General features: G+C 46.2%; 1 protein-coding gene across 2 annotated transcripts in view; it reads left to right on the plus strand.

The window, feature by feature from the left end:
* The window catches only part of KCNJ4 (potassium inwardly rectifying channel subfamily J member 4), a 320692-nt gene extending 306284 nt beyond the window's left edge, over window positions 1–14408 (plus strand). Inside the window, exon 2 of one of the 2 annotated variants that reach the window (XM_073549505.1) lies at window positions 12791–14408. In XM_073549505.1, coding sequence (XP_073405606.1) covers window positions 12831–14093 — 1263 coding nt within the window. In that variant the 5' untranslated portion in view covers window positions 12791–12830 and the 3' untranslated portion in view covers window positions 14094–14408. The remainder of the gene's footprint in view (window positions 1–12790) is intronic. The other variant, XM_073549504.1, reaches the window with a different exon arrangement.
* The last annotated feature ends 2725 nt before the right edge of the window (window positions 14409–17133 follow it).

The following is a 17133-nucleotide window of genomic DNA, read 5'->3' on the forward strand; positions in this document are numbered from 1 at the left end:
CGTATAGAAGTCAAAAGTCTTTGCATCGGAGATTTGGCACACCAAATTCAATTGTTTTCGGCATGTCATAGACTCAAAAGTGTGATCAAATGGGTAAAGTTGTTTTCAAGTCTGGGCACAATCTGTAAACCACAACTCACAATTGTCAAAATATTCATGGTTATTTTCCTGAAAATATCTATATTCACAAATCATAGACATGCTCTCACACCTTTCCTAGACGTCAGAGTGTGGGCATCGCAGGTGAGGTTTCCTCTGTCATAATGAGCACCATCTAAAGTCTCGTTGTGGAAACAGCAATAGTTGAAATCCTCATATGGGGTTAGGGGTGGGTCGCCCCGTCGCTGGCTTCACCCAGGGCTGTGGGGTACTCGGTACCGGGCTGGTGTCAGGGGGATGATGTGTTACAGCAGCGGTGACCCGGTCCGTGGCCCTGGGCCCCAATATCAAAGGCGGTGGTGTTTGGTTGTAGTATAAAGTTCATGACGCCAACCCGTGGTATTTGGCAAGTAAGATGGTAAGCCAACGCTGCTTGCAGATCCACTGGGACTGATGGTGTGATGCAGCTAAGAGGGTGTAGCTCCCCACAGGTGGAGCTGTAGTCCCAGGGCAGTGTATAGGTGCAATGGAGGAGTAGAGGCACAGGATGGTGTAGATGCTGATACCCCCAATGTAGCGGTGCTGTTGCGGGAATGAATGGAGGACACCAGGGCTTGCAGTTTCAAAGCTTTACTCACAGTTCGTAGTGCACACAGGTGCCCGCTTCGGTACCGTGTCCTCCGGGACAGAGGCCCAGCCGACCTCCAGGCAAGATAGGGCTCTCCCCGCCAGCACCCCTCCAACATGTGCCTTTGTTGAACGACTCCTCTATAGCGCCTATTGGTGTGAAGAACTCCAGCACCGTGGTTCTCTGAAGTTCCTCCTGTCAGATGTTCCTAACAACTCTCTCACTTGTATGACAGACAGCTGTAGCCTTCTTCGGGGACTCCCTTCTCCAGAGTCCCGGCTCTCTATCCATTTTGCTGTTGCGTCTCAAGTCTTGGATGGGAGTAGTGCATTTACAGCCAACTACTCCACCGGTGTCTGCTGCAGAACCATAAGTGTCCATACAACCTCGGGGACCGGGCCCCGGCCGTGCGCTGAGAACCTATAGGCAGGGTTCCTATCAACCCACTCCTCCTCTCTGTTCTCCTTCCACTTCGTTCCGTACTTGTCTCTCTCTCTTATGGAAATGCAGGTTACAGTTCTACGTCTCTCTCTCTCTCTCCTTCTTCCAGGGACCCTCACTCCTGTCTGAGTGGCTTCCGTCCCGACCAACCTTCTGTCAGCCTGTCACCCTCAGGGACTGACTCCGACTTCCCTCTGGGAGACTGACCTGTCCTTTCCCTCTGGGAGACTGACTCGTCCTTCTCTGACGGCCCCATAAGGGACTGAACTCTAATTCTATCTTTCCCATTCTTTTTATACTAACTCCACCCACCTCCCAGCACATCTCGTGTTACGAAGCAGGGTTCCATGAAGGGTGCTCTGCTAACCCCCAGCCTGAAGCTGCTAGGTGTCCCTGCTGATCTATCCTGTGTGTGGGATGCAGGTGTTGGAGCATGGCAGGGAGTTCCCACCTTACCTGGATGGTGGGGCACTACACCTTAGGAGAAGGTGCAGTACCTCTGTGGTGACTGAGCCTCAGGGGCGCCACACTCCCCCGTTAAACACAGCCCCTCCGCGGGCTGCAAGAAAACAAAGCATACAGCAGAGAAACATACAAAAATTTTATATTGCATAAACAACTTTTCTTACTCTAAGCTTCCTAATATAGGAGGTACTCTTCTTAAACGTTAAAAAACAATCCTATCAAAAGTTCTATGTTAAACAGTGCAAATATCTAAGTGCAATTCTTACTCTCAAAGTGCTATTCTCTGTAACACATTTCTGTTGTGAGCTCATCTGTTCATTCACCTTTTGTGTCCGAGGATCTCCCTCTTCTGGTGAAGGAAGGTAGTGAGGCTGATTTGGATGAAAGAAACCAAACACCTGATCATGTGGATTGTGACTGGGTAACAGGAACTTCAGACTGGATATAAGGCAGCCGACGCCCTTCTGAGTGGCTGGTGATTTCTCTGCTGGATTCTTGGAGACCAGTCTGATTCCTGCTTCCCAAAGATAAGTTTTTGCTCTGCTATTGAACTTATTAGTTTTGGTTTTGTTTACCTTGTTTTGGAGTTCAGCCATCGCCGGCTGGGGGTGTGCTGGATTCTTATTTCTTGATCAGTGTTCTCTTTTGCTCTGCTTTCAGAATATTCTGAGTGCTGATATAGGGTTTGAAGTCTAGTGACTTCAGGGTCCTTTTTGCTTATCAGTTGTGTTGGTAATATTTTTAGCAGGGTTTTCTCGGATTGCAGACAGCAGCTTTTCTGTCCTGTCCTTTTTAGTTAGCTTGGGCCCCATCGTTTGCTCATCCTATCTTTCTACCTGTGTTAGTGTTTTCATCTTGCTTCACCGTCATTATATGTTGGGGGCTGCCTATTGCTTTGGGGTCTGCTCTGGGGCAGTCAGTTTTTTTCCCTTTTCTCTCTTTAGGCTTATTTAGATCTCCGGCTTTGACAAGGTGTCTAGGATCACCGTAGGAACACTCCACGGCTACTGCTAGTTGTGTGATAGGATTAGGGGTCTGCAATCTGCTAGTTTCCAACCTCTCTGATTTTCTGGGCTGAGCTTGCATTTTTGTTTTTTCCTCCTCGGTGACTCAATCATAACAGAATCACCAGCCATACCGCAGATTCTAGGGTACTCAATAGCAGGAAAGAATTGTAAAAAGAAAAAAAAAGTGTCAGAATTTTTTTTTTGTGTGTATATTTTTTCCTCTTTTTCTCTGAGGCCGTAGGAGGAATATTTTTTTTTTTCTGATGGAGTTTAAGCAATTGTCTGATCGTGTGGAGCAGCTTGCTGCTGAAGTGCGAGGAATTTCCGCCTATCTTGCTCATTCACACACTGCTGAACCAAAAATCCCCACTCCTGATGTGTTTTTTGGGGATTGGTCTAAATTTTTGAATTTTAAGAATAATTGTAAATTATTTCTTGCCTTGAAGCCTAACTCATCGGGGAACTCTGCGCAGCAGGTTAAAATTGTCATCTCCTTGCTGTGCGGCGATCCCCAGGATTGGGCGTTTTCTTTAGTACCAGATGATCCTATTCTAACAAATGTGGTCGCATTTTTTCAGGCCTTGGGGTTGTTGTATGATGAACCTAATGCGATTGATCAAGCTGAAAAGACCCTGTTGGCATTGAGCCAGGGTCAAGATTCTGCAGAACTGTACTGTCAAAAATTCCGAAAGTGGGCGGTCCTCACCACTTGGAATGATGGTGCCTTGGCAGCTCTCTTTTGGAAGGGTTTGCCAGAAACCGTAAAAGATACTATGGTGGGATTTCCTGTTCCCTCTTGTCTTGACGATTCTATGTCATTAGCCATTCAGGTTGATTGGCATTTACGTGAACATAAAATTACACGGGAAATGCTGCCACCTATTGAATAAATGTCTGAACCTATGCAATGTGATAGAGTTTTGTCTAGGGCGCAACGTCAGGAGTTTAGAAGATGTAATAAGCTGGGTTTTTTTCTGTGGAGATGCCTGTCATGTTATTTCTGTCTGCCCTAAATGAGAGAAATGTTTTGCACACACATTTGCTGTGGGTGGTGTACAACCTAAGTTTCTTCTGGCAATTACTCTGATCTGCTCCCTGTCCACATTTTCCGCTAAAGCCTTTGTGGATTCAGGAGCGGCCTTGAACCTAATGGATTTGTATTTTGCTAAATGTTGTGGTTTCCCTATGACACCCCTGCGGACGCCTATTCCTTTGAAGGGTATTGATGCTACTCCGCTGGCAAAGAATAAACCTCAGTTTTGGACTGAGGTGGTAATGCGGGTCGCCCCAGACCATCAAGAAAATTGCAGATTTTAGGTGTTGCATAATTTGCATGATACCATCGTTCTGGGGTTCCCCTGGTTGCAAATCCATAATCCAGTTTTGGATTGGAAATCTGTGTCTGTGGTGAGTTGGGGTTGTCGGTGTGCTCTTTGTGACACTCCTGTTTTCTCCACCTCTCCCCAGTCGCATGAGGTTCCTGACTATTTGGCCGATTTTTATGATGTGTTTATAAGTCTGCGTCTTTGCCTCCTCATAGGAGTTATGACTGTGCAATTGAGCTGAGTCCGGGGTGTAAATTTCCCAAGGGTCAACTTTTTAATTTATCTGTACCCGAACATGAGGCTATGCGTTCTTATATTATGGAGTCGTTGGAGAAGGGTCATATTAGACCATCCTCTTCACCCTTGGGTGCTGGTTTGTTTTTTGTGGCCAAGAAGGATGGTTCATTAAGGCCCTGTATTGACTATCGCTCCCTTAACAAAATTACTGTTAAATATCAGTATCCGTTACCCCTGATTTCTGACCTATTTTCTAGAGTTGAAGGTGCTTGCTGGTTTACCAAGCTTGACCTCAGGGGGGCGTATAATCTTATTCGCATTAAGCATGGGAATGAATGGAAGACAGCGTTTAATACTCCGGAGGGACATTTTGAGTACCTGGTGATGCCTTTTGGGCTCACTAATGCCCCTTCTGTCTTCCAGTGCTTCATGAATGATATTTTCCAGGACTTTGTGGATAAGTTTCTGATCATCTATTTGGATGATATTTTGATCTTTTCCAGGGATTGGGACTCTCATGTGGACCATGTTCGGACTGTGTTCCGGATTTTGAGGGAAAACTCCCTGTATGTTAAGGGATCGAAATGTCTTTTTGGTGTACAGAGGATTTCATTTTTGGGATTTATTTTGTCTCCGTCAACTATTGAAATGGACCCGGCCAAGGTACAGGCCATTTATGATTGGGTTCAGCCCACTTCTTTGAAGGCTCTCCAGAAGTTTTTGGGTTTTGCTAATTTTTATCGTAAGTTTATAGCCAATTTTTCTGTTATTGCCAAACCATTGACTGATTTGACTAAGAAGGGCGCTGATTTGCTGAATTGGTCTCCAGAGGCTGTTTCTTCTTTTCAGGAGCCGAAGCGGAGGTTCACTTCTTCTCCGGGGGTTCACTTCTTCACCGGTTTTGCGACAACCCGATGTCTCAATTCCATTTCAGGTGGAGGTGGATGCTTCAGAGACTGGTGCAGGAGCTGTTTTGTCCCAAAAGGATCCTGTAACATCTAAAATTAACCCCTGTGCCTTCTTTTCCCAAAAGTTCTCTCCTTCGGAACGCAACTATGATGTGGGGAATCGAGAACTGTTGGCCATGAAGTGGGCATTTGAGGAGTGGAGACATTGGTTCGAGGGAGCTAGACATCAAGTTGTGGTCCTCACTGACCACAAGAATATGATCTACCTTGAGTCGGCTAAATGCTTGAATCCGAGACAGGCCAGGTGAGCCTTGTTTTTCACGCATTTTGATTTTGTGGTCTCCTTTCCTCCGCGCACTAAGAACGTTAAGGCTGATGCCCTCTCTAGGAGTTTTTTGGCTGATTCTCCTATTGTGACCAAACCTGCTACCATCTTAGCTGAGGGGGTGGTTCTTTCTGCCATCTTGCCCGATTTGAGACATGCTCTGGAGAAGTTTCAGGAGGATAAGCCTGAGCGTTGTCCCAGTGGTAGGTTGTATGTTCCTGACCAGTGGAGGAGGAAAGTGATGTCTGAGGTTCATTGCTCCGCGTTGGCTGGTCATCCAGGTATTTTTGGTACTAGAGATTTGGTGAGTCGGTCTTTTTGGTGGCCTGCCTTGTCTCGTGATGTCAGAAATTTTGTGCAGTCCTGTGGGACTTGCTCCCGATCTAAGCCTTGTTCTCGTTCTAGTGGGTTGTTGATGCCCTTGCTGGTGCCCAGGAGGCCATGGACCCATATTTCAATGGATTTTATTTCTGATCTGCCTGTCTCTCAGAGGATGACTGTTATCTGGGTGATTTGTGATAGATTCTCTAAGATGGTCCATCTTGTACCACTCCCTAAGTTGCCATCTTCCTCAGAGTTGGTGCCCTTGTTTTTGCAATAGGTGGTTCGCTTGCACGGGATTCCTGAGAACATTGTATCGGACAGAGGAGTTCAGTTTGTCTCTAGATTCTGGAGGACCTTTTGTTCCAAGTTGGAAATTCAGTTGTCCTTCTCCTCTGCATTTCACCCTCAGACCAATGGGCAGACGGAGAGAACAAACCAGACTTTGGAGGCTTATTTGAGATGTTTTATATCTGCTGATCAGGATGATTGGGTCTCATTTTTACCCTTTGCCGAATTTGCTTTAAATAATAGAGCTAGTTCTGCCACTTTGATGTCACTCTTTTTCTGTAACTTTTGGTTTCATCCTCGATTTTCTTCAGGGCAGGTGGAGTCTTCTGCCTGTCCAGGGGTTGACACTGTGGTGGAAAGAATGCAGCAGATTTGGGACCAAGTGGTGGATAAGTTGTCTCTTTCCCAGGAAAAGGCCCAGCGGTTTTCTAACCGGCATAGGACCATTGGTCCCCGGTTTAAGGTGGGTGATATGGTCTGGTTGTCATCAAAGAATATCTCTATGAAGGTGGCTTCTCAAAAGTTTAAACCTAGATTTATTGGACCTTATAAGATTTTGGAGATCATTAATCCGGTCTCTTTTCGGTTGGCTCTTCCTGTCACATTTAAGATTAATAATGTGTTTCATAAGTCCTTGTTGAAGAGGTTTGTTGAACCAGTGGTTCCTATGGCGGCACCTCCTGACCCTGTGTTGGTTGAAGGTAGCATGGAATATGAGGTAGAGAAGATACTGGATACTGGCTAGACGGAGACTCCAGTATTTGGTTAAGTGGAGGGTTATGGTCAGGAGGATAATTCCTGGGTCTCTGCCTCTGATATTCATGCCGAAAGATTGGTGCGTGCTTTTCATCGGGCTCATCCTGATCGGCCTGGTGGCTTGGATGAGGGTTCGGTGACCCCTCCTCAAGGGGGAGGTACTGTTGTGAGCTCATCTGTTCATTCACCTTTTGTGTCCGAGGATCTCCCTCTTCTGGTGAAGGAAGGTAGTAAGGCAGATTTGGATGAAAGAAACCAAACACCTGATCATGTGGATTGTGACTGGGTAACAGGAACTTCAGACTGGATATAAGGCAGCTGACGCCCTTCTGAGTGGCTGGTGATTTCTCTGCTGGATTCTTGGAGACCAGTCTGATTCCTGCTTCCCAAAGATAAGTTTTTGCTCTGCTATTGAGCTTATTAGTTTTGGTTTTGTTTACCTTGTTTTGGAGTTCAGCCATCCCCGGCTGGGGGTGTGCTGGATTCTTATTTCTTGATCAGTGTTCTCTTTTGCTCTGCTTTCAGAATATTCTGAGTGCTGATATAGGGTTTGAAGTCTAGTGACTTCAGGGTCCTTTTTGCTTATCAGTTGTGTAATATTTTTAGCAGGGTTTTCTCGGATTACAGACAGCAGCTTTTCTGTCCTGTCCTTTTTAGTTAGCTTGGGCCCCATCGTTTGCTCATCCTATCTTTCTATCTGTGTTAGTGTTTTCATCTTGCTTCACCGTCATTATATGTTGGGGCTGCCTATTGCTTTGGGGTCTGCTCTGGGGCAGTCAGTTTTTCCCTTTTCTCTCTTTAGGCTTATTTAGATCTCCGGCTGTGACGAAGTGTCTAGGATCACCGTAGGAACACTCCATGGCTACTGCTAGTTGTGTGATAGGATTAGGGGTCTGCAATCTGCTAGTTTCCAACCTCTCTGATTTTCTGGGCTGAGCTTGCATTTTTGTTTTTTCCTCCTCGGTGACTCAATCACAACACATTTCTTTATTACTTTTCTCTATATTCTGTCACTTTATTCTCAATTTTTCTTTTCTTTCTCTTCCTACTAGATGCAAGACACTGACCTCACATACTTGGCCTGTCACCTGTCTCTATCAATTATTCATCTACATTGCATCAGACATTCCTAACTCTAACTACACAAAAGCCATTTCTCGAATGTCAACTTTCTTATAAAACACATTATCAAATACTTTTTCAATAAAACATTATAAACATTCTTGTAAGTGCTGGACACTGCTCCCAGCCGTGATCTCTTGCAGTGTCCTTTGAGTTAGACATCATTCTTCGAAAAGTGTCCATTCAAAAACATCATCTTCGCAAAGTGTCTATATCTGTAAATCACTATCTTCACAAAGTGTTCCTTTATGTAAACCGAGAAAGGGCACCTAAAGAGGTGCAAACTATTTACAAGATGAGTTCGGATCAATCAGCGTCTATGATCTCCTTAGTTCCGTTTCAAAAATAACGCTGCCAATCAAAAACTAGGCAACATAATGAACAAAAAGGCACAACTGGTGCAACAAACCCTCCTGGGTAACGAGATTTGAAATTGAAGAATCTTTTTAATGGTGGTCCCTTCCTGGGGTTCTGGAAACCGAACTGTGACTGCTACCAGACTCTAGGTAATCATGGGCGATTCTCAGGTACTCCTCTTCCCAGGGTGTCAAATCTGTAAACTTTAACTTGGGCTGCCGGATAGGTGCATGTACTGAGTCAGCTGGTTTCTCCGTAACCGGTACAGGAACTGTCTGGTTGGTAGCTGTAGGTGGAGGGGCTGCAACTGGTGAGCTCGGCAGGTATCGGTGGATAAATTCTTTGGGGATGCGGCGGATGTTCAGGGCATACCACCCCCTCAGTCCTTCATGCCTAGTGAACGTCACATACTCCCCGGGCTGCAGGACCCTGTCTGGGTGCCCCCGGCTCAGATGGGGTTTCACATCCCGCCGGTTGAAGAACAGGTCACTGATCTGTTTGGGGTCCACGATAAAGCCAAAACCCCTCTCCCGATTCACGTTCAGGACCTGTCCCCAACCGGCTGCATCCTGGGGACCAAGTTGACCAGCATGGGCCCTCTCTTTCTGGTTTAGATCACGGCCCAGCACCGACATCTTCCGTCGCTCCCGCTCCCTATATTCGGCTGCCAGCTGCCGTAACGTAGCCCGACAATGAGCCTCGGTCTTCTCTTTCTCCTCCCGGGACCTGCTCTCACCCACTGGGGCTCGCGGTACCACCGAAAGGGGTTCAGGTGTCTCCCCCTTGGAGCTAGCATCCCGGTCCCAGATGAGGTCCAACACGACCTGTCCCGCCGCCACTACGGGCGCGCACCCCAGGGCCTTCCCAAGCACAGAGCCTACAGTCCTACCTGGTACCTCCTGGCGGTGCTCTGGTTCCATTTCAGGCCCGAAGCGGTGGGGTGTTGCGGGGACATCTTCCAGAATGGCGGGCTCGGGTGCTGGCGTCGGTGGAGTAGGTGGCGGCTCCGGGTCCGCCGGGGCTTCAGTCGGGACCTGCGCGGCCGTGACAGGTCCAGGCGGGAGCACGGTCTTAACTCCCGGGTCCTCCGATATTCTCTTCTGGCCAGCGGCACTCAGCTGCACGGACAGCGTGGATGTGAATATTAACGCTGCCGGAGGACAGTCCAGTGCAGCGGTAGCTGGTATCAGTTTGATGGGTGCCGCTGGTGTAGGCCCAGCCGGGGCGGGCTGCCGCCTCAGCTCTGCCAGGGCCTTCTGCCTCAGCTGCAGACGGGAGGTCAGTTCGGCAATCTCCGCTTCTAGTTGTTGGCATTCCATGCTGCAGTCAGGGTTGGAGCCGTCAGCCACGGCGCCGGGGATATGCACTTCCCCACACTCCGCAGGCCTCCTTCCCTTGCTCTCTAAGATGGCGCTCTGGCGTTTCTCTTCCTGCCTCGGCCCCTCTCCCGCCACTGGCTTCTTCTGCCCCTCCTTCCGGGGGTGGCATCTTCTTCCAGCGCCTCCATACCAAGCCAGTACATGAACCCCTTGGGGGGTGGGCCATGTATCTGTCACATAGTAATTCAGGCAGGGCAGGCCCAATACTCTTCGCGGTCTTTTCTTAGGACCTCCTATCTCTTCACGCCCTTCTTCTCCGTGCCAGCGGCCATTTTTAATGTTCATTGCACAGTCTATCAAATCAGGTCTTCTACACATTTTCAAAAAGTCAAAGTTCAATAAATTCCAGGCACACAGGACCCGATGGCGTTGGGTCTCTCCATCCTGTTCGTGACGCCAAAATTGGGGCGCCCCGTCGCTGGCTTCACCCAGGGCTGTGGGGTACTCGGCACCGGGCCGGTGTCAGGGGGATGATGTGTCACAGCAGCCGTGACCCGGTCCGTGGCCCTGGGCCTCAATATCAATGGCAGTGGTGTTTGGTTGTAGTATAAAGTTTGTGACGCCACCCGTGGTATTTGGCAAGTAAGATGGTAAGCCAACGCTGCTTGCAGATCCACTGGGACTGATGGTGTGATGCAGCAGATGTTGATACCCCCAATGTAGCGGTGCTGTTGCGGGAATGAATGGAGGACACCATGGCTTGCAATTTCAAAGCTTTACTCACAGTTCGTAGTGCACACAGGTGCCCGCTTCGGTACCGTGTCCTCCGGGACAGAGGCCCAGCCGACCTCCAGGCAAGATAGGGCTTTCCCCACCAGTACCCCTCCAACATGTGCCTTTCCTGAACGACTCCTCTATAGCGCCTATTGGTGTGAAGAACTCCAGCACCGTGGTTCTCTGAAGTTCCTCCTGTCAGATGTTCCTAACAACTCTCTCACTTGTATGACAGACAGCTGTAGCCTGCTTCGGGGACTCCCTTCTCCTGAGTCCCGGCTCTCTATCCGTTTCGCTGTTGTGTCCCAAGTCTTGGATGGGAGTAGTGCATTTACAGCCAACTACTCCACCGGTGTCTGCTGCAGAACCATAAGTGTCCATACAACCTCGGGTACCGGGCCCCGGCCGTGCGCTGAGAACCTATAGGCAGGGTTCCTATCCAACCCACTCCTCCTCTCTGCTCTCCTTCCACTTCGTTCCGTACTTGTCTTTCTCTCTCTTATGGAAATGCAGGTTACAGTTCTACGTCTCTCTCTCTCTCTCTCCTTCTTCCAGGGACCCTCACTCCTGTCTGAGTGGCTTCCGTCCCGACCGACCTTCTGTCAGCCTGTCCCCCTCAGGGACTGACTCCGACTCCCCTCTGGGAGACTGACCTGTCCTTCCCCTCTGGGAGATTGACTCGTCCTTCTCTGACGGCCCCCTAAGGGGCTGAACTCTAATTCTATCTTTCCCATTCTTTTTATACTAACTCCACCCACCTCCCAGCACATCTCGTGTTACGAAGCAGGGTTCCACGAAGGGTGCTCTGCTAACCCCCAGCCTGAAGCTGCTAGGTGTCCCTGCTGAACTATCCTGTGTGTGGGATGCAGGTGTTGGAGTGTGGCAGGGAGTTCCCACCTTACCTGGATGGTGGGGCACTACACCTTAGGAGAAGGTGCAGTACCTCTGTGGCGACTGAGCCTCAGGGGCGCCACACGGGCATTGCGAGGTACGACATAGTATCAGAAGTTAATGGGCTATGGGTGCATATCCAGCAGTTCTTAGGAACATCTTTAGAAACTATGTCTCGCAGCAGGACTTGGTAATACTTATCAGTTTGTTGTCCTAGTCCTCTCCTCCTTTTACTCTGTCTATAATTACTATATATTGGAGTAAAAATAGACAGGGGTAACGTCTATAGCTGCTGAAATTTGGGGCGCATATATAAAGAGAGAAATACAAATATCAGAATACAAGTGAAAGGAGAGTCATAAGTGAAAAAAACGATATATAGGTCATTTTCATATAACTCTATAATGCCCATATATTGATATAGAAAGTGAGTAAGTGCTAAAATAATAATCATATGTACAGTATATACTGTATAGTCATAAATTTTACAGCAGCTATAGACGTTACCTCTGTCTATTTTTACTCTGGTATATTACTGCCGTCTCAGGATGTACTATGCATTCCAGCGTGGAACGCAAGCCGGCGTCACTTCCGTCTTGGGACATTGCTGCCGCCTTAGGGTACAATGTGTGTTCCAACGTGGAACGCAAGCCGGCGTCACTTCTGCCCACGTGACGCGCTCTCTGAGACGCGTCATGTGGGCGGTCTCTGACACCGGGCTTACCATTCATGGTTCTACATGTGCAGCGATGCTGCTCCTAATTAAATGCCGCGATTTTCAAACTTGATTGGCTGGTGATCTTGTAAATACCATCCCCACTCCTTCCGTGTTATACCCTCGTCAAAGCTCAGGCGAAACGCGCATCGGGCAGAGCAGGCTACTGTGGGCCTTTACTTTTGGTTAGTATACTGCCATTTTCTTCCTCCATCTTGCACTTTTTGCACACTGGCACTTTATATCTCTTATATTTTTGCACTATTGCTGTATTTTACTTGGGCCAGATTTATTTATGAGAGGACATCTACTTGGTGTATACATTGGGCAGTAACTACCTGTATATACAAATCATATTATATAATGGTATTGCACTTTATATCATCGTACTGTAACGTTAGTATATTTTTTATTTTTTATATGTATAATTGATACCTGATACAATTTTAATATCTTTGTCTATGTAATTTGGTGCTTTTACCATACATTTTTGTCCCGCATCACCCCACATTATCATTCCTCCTGTTCAAGTTGTTTCCCCAGATTGTATTCTGTATATAATTATATAAATTGCTTTATATTTAATAAAATAAAAAACATGGCTATTTCTATAATTTTTAGTTGTGTATCATATTTAGTGTGCTAACATTAAAGATGTCCTCCTTAGTTTCGATAAGTAAAAATTAAACAAATTAAATCAATACAAATGTAGAAATTTCGAAAGTAAAATTACATTTAAGGTTAATAATTATTAATGAACTTATAAATAATTTAAAGTGGTTAAATTAACTTTTTTTTGTCTTCTACAGTAGGTACAGCATTGTGTCAACAGATGAAGAAGGTCTCTGCATGCCATCTATGGGTCTCAATGGTCACTGGGCCTCATCACTCCACCATCCTCATTCAAGACGGAAACGGCGTAATCGTTTTGTTAAAAAGAATGGTCAATGTAATGTCTACTTTGCCAATCTCAGCAACAAATCCCAACGCTACATGGCTGACATTTTCACCACATGTGTGGATACTCGTTGGCGCTACATGCTGCTCATCTTTTCTGCTGCTTTTTTAGCTTCTTGGCTTTTTTTCGCCTTCCTGTTCTGGTGCATTGCTTTCCTCCATGGGGATTTAGGTGTTGGTGCAATTCCTGCCGGAAGATCAGGCCCACCAAAACCATGCCTAATGCATGTTAATAGCTTTGTGGAAGCTTTCCTTTTCTCTGTAGAGACGCAGACCACCATAGGGTATGGATTCCGTTGTGTTACTGATGAATGTCCTTTAGCCATTCTAGCCGTTGTGGCACAATCAATCCTTGGCTGCCTCATTGACTCTTTTATGATTGGAACAATAATGGCCAAGATGGCTAGACCAAAAAAACGGGCTCAAACTCTGCTCTTCAGTCATCATGCTGTAATTGCCCTAAGAGATGGTAAACTATGCTTAATGTGGAGGGTTGGTAATTTGCGCAAAAGTCACATTGTAGAAGCTCATGTAAGAGCCCAACTGATCCGGCCATATGTTACTCAAGAGGGTGAGTACCTCCCTGTTGATCAGCGAGACTTGAATGTAGGTTATGACAGTGGATTGGATCGTATATTTCTAGTTTCCCCTATAATTATTGTCCATGAGATTGATGAGGAGAGCCCGTTATATTCAATGGGAAAGGAGCAGCTGGAGGGGGAGGACTTTGAAATTGTCGTAATTTTGGAAGGTATGGTTGAGGCCACAGCTATGACAACACAGGCTCGCAGCTCATATCTAGCCAGTGAGATTCGTTGGGGACACAGATTTGAGCCTGTTGTATTTGAGGAGAAGAATCATTATAAAGTCGACTATTCTCACTTTCATAAAACATACCAGGTGCCAGGAACCCCTTTGTGTAGCGCACGTGAACTTCATGAGAGTCGCATAACCGCTTTGCCTTCCCCAAGCGCCTTCTGCTATGAAAACGAGCTGGCTCTCCTAAGCCAGGAGGAAGATGAGGATGAAGAAGCTGTTGGCGGTGCTCCCGATGAAGGGGTCATCCATGTTATGGGAAGTCATCTAGAACTAGATCGCCTTCAGGCCTCCATGGCACTAGACAATATTTCGTACAGAAGAGAATCAGCCATATGACGGCTAGGAATGGCAGTAATTCCCAACGACAATGTCTATCAGGATTATGGTGTGGTTGTACTTTGTGTGTCTGAAGACTCTATACCCTATAAAGACCTTTAAAAATGCAACATATTTAATTGGAAAGACATTGACATTTTCAGCAGAGAGTTTTACAATTATAAAAGTATGCTCTGTATGTTGAGCTTATTTGTCATTTCTTTCTTGTGGGGAGACAGAAAGGGAATGTTCAGTGTATAGAAATATTTTGTACAGACACAAGTGAGAAATAAACCTTCAATCTGTGCTCTTCCAAATCCAGATCTTCTGAGATATTTACCAAATGTGCATACAGCTACTTTACAAAATATCATTTTTGTGTTCTGCTAGGCTCTGTTCACACTATTGTCGGAGGCTTGACGTGTCGGAAGATTTAAAGGAAAAATAGCATCCTGTATTAATAAAAATCACAACAGACGTGAACGAGGTCTATCAGGCACCATGTGTAAAATTTGCTAACTAGGTTTAAAGGAATTTTCCAGTACTGAAAGAAGGGAACATATCACTAGGATTTCCCCATATACAGCTGTGGCCAAAAATAATGACACCCCTGCAATTCTGTCAGATAATACTCAGTTTCTTCCTGAAAATGATTGCAAACACAAATTCTTTGGTATTATTATCTTCATTTAATTTGTCTTAAATGAAAAAACACAAAAAGAATTGTCCTAAAGCCAAATTGGATATAATTCCACACCAAACATAAAAAAGAGGGTGGACAAAAGTATTGGCACTGTTCGAAAAATCATGTGATGCTTCTCTAATTTGTGTAATTAACAGCACCTGTAACATACCTGTGGAACCTAACAGGTGTTGGCAATAACTAAATCACACTTGCAGCCAGTTGACATGGATTAAAGTTGACTCAACCTCTGTCCTGTGTCCTTGTATGTACCACATTGAGCATGGAGAAAAGAAAGAAGACCAAAGAACTGTCTGAGGACTTGAGAAACCAAATTGTGAGGAAGCATGAGCAATCTCAAGGCTACAAGTCCATCTCCAAAGACCTGAATGCGCATGGTAGACACAGGAACAGTGTCATCAAGAAGTTTAAAGCCCATGGCACTGTGGCTAACCTCCCTAGATGTGGACGGAAAAGAAAAATTGACGAGATTTCAATGCAAGATTGTGCGGATGTTGGATAAAGAACCTCAACTAACATCCAAACAAGTTCAAGCTGCCCTGCAGTCCGAGGGTACAACAGTGTCAACCCGTACTATCCGTCGGCATCTGAATGAAAAGGGACTGTATGGTAGGAGACCCAGGAAGACCCCACTTCTTACTCCGAGACATAAAAAAGCCAGGCTGGAGTTTGCCAAAACTTACCTGAAAAAGCCTAAAACGTTTTGGAAGAATGTTCTCTGGTCAGATGAGACAAAAGTGGAGTTTTTTGGGCAAAGAAATCAACATAGAGTTTACAGGAAAAGCAAAGAGGCATTCATAGAAAAGAACACGGCCCCTACAGTCAAACATGGTGGAGGTTCCCTGATGTTTTGGGGTTGCTTTGCTGCCTCTGGCACTGGACTGCTTGACCGTGTGCATGGCATTATGAAGTCTGAAGACTACCAACAAATTTTGCAGCATAATGTAGGGCCCAGTGTGAGAAAGCTGGGTCTCCCTCAGAGGTCATGGGTCTTCCAGCAGGACAATGACCCAAAACACACTTCAAAAAGCACTAGAAAATGGTTTGAGAGAAAGCACTGGAGACTTCTAAGGTGGCCAGCAATGAGTCCAGACCTCAATCCCATAGAACACCTGTGGAGAGATCTAAAAATGGCAGTTTGGAGAAGGCACCCTTCAAATATCAGGGACCTGGAGCAGTTTGCCAAAGAAGAATGGTCTAAAATTCCAGCAGAGCATTGTAAGAAACTCATTGATGGTTACCGGAAGCGGTTGGTCGCAGTTACAGTATTTTGGCTAAAGGTTGTGCAACCAAGTATTAGGCTGAGGGTGCCAATACTTTTGTCTGTCCCATTTTTGGAGTTTTGTGTGAAATGATCAATGTTTTGCTTTTTGCTTCATTCTCTTTTGTGTTTTTTCATTTAAGACAAATTAAATGAAGATAATACCAAAGAATTTGTGTTTGCAATCATTTTCAGGAAGAAACTGAGTATTATCTGACAGAATTGCAGGGGTGTCAATACTTTTGGCCACAACTGTATAGTACGGCCAGCATATTTCATCCCTCGGTTACAGCATTCTAGTATGCTTTATATCTGTCCCCAAACCACGTCCTAAGTTATCCACGCAGGGTCCTCCATCCCACTCCTGCACAGGGGAACTCTCTTCCCTTCTGAGGGCAGAGCTAAGTACTATAGTGCACATGCGCCAAAAAGGCCAAAGAGCGCCAATGACCCATAGGTGAAGCCGGCGCATGCACACTACAGTGGTGTGTTCTACCCTCGGCAGAGCAGAGAGAAGTGCGCCTGGGCAGGAGCGCGATGGAAGACACTGTGTGGATGATGTAGGATGTTTCAGCCACACAAAGCAGGGAAGGAGGATGATGATCGCAAGAAGGGAGGGTGCACCAAGTCAAGAACAGAGACGTCCATCGCACCGGACCTCAGTCTGTGAGTGTAATAAAAGCTCATTTTTGTGCATTGCATAGAAGATTGGTGGTAGACATACAGCATACTAGAACACTGTAACATAGGGCTTACAGGTGCTGGCCGTACTTTATATGGGGAAACCCAGGTGACAGGTTCCCTGTAAAAATGAACACCCTATCCTATATTTCTGGCTTTCTCATCACCAATCACCACAATGTAGGGTCCTTTATTGTTTACATGAGCAGCCAAATGGGACTGAACTGGAATACCAGGCGCAGCTGCCCATAAGAACAAGCTTGCAGCAGTACCAGGCAAAGCACCTTCATCTTTCTTATCAAAAGGGTTCCCAGAGGTTGAAACCACACCAAATATTGAAAACCTATCCTAAGTAGAGGCCATTAATACATTTTTCAAAGTTCCATTATTGCCCCCTATGTGGAAAATTACTAAAG

The sequence above is a fragment of the Dendrobates tinctorius genome, unplaced genomic scaffold (genome assembly GCF_039654945.1).
Source record: "Dendrobates tinctorius isolate UK_male_01 unplaced genomic scaffold, ASM3965494v1 ptg000159l, whole genome shotgun sequence".
NCBI lineage: Eukaryota > Metazoa > Chordata > Amphibia > Anura > Dendrobatidae > Dendrobates > Dendrobates tinctorius.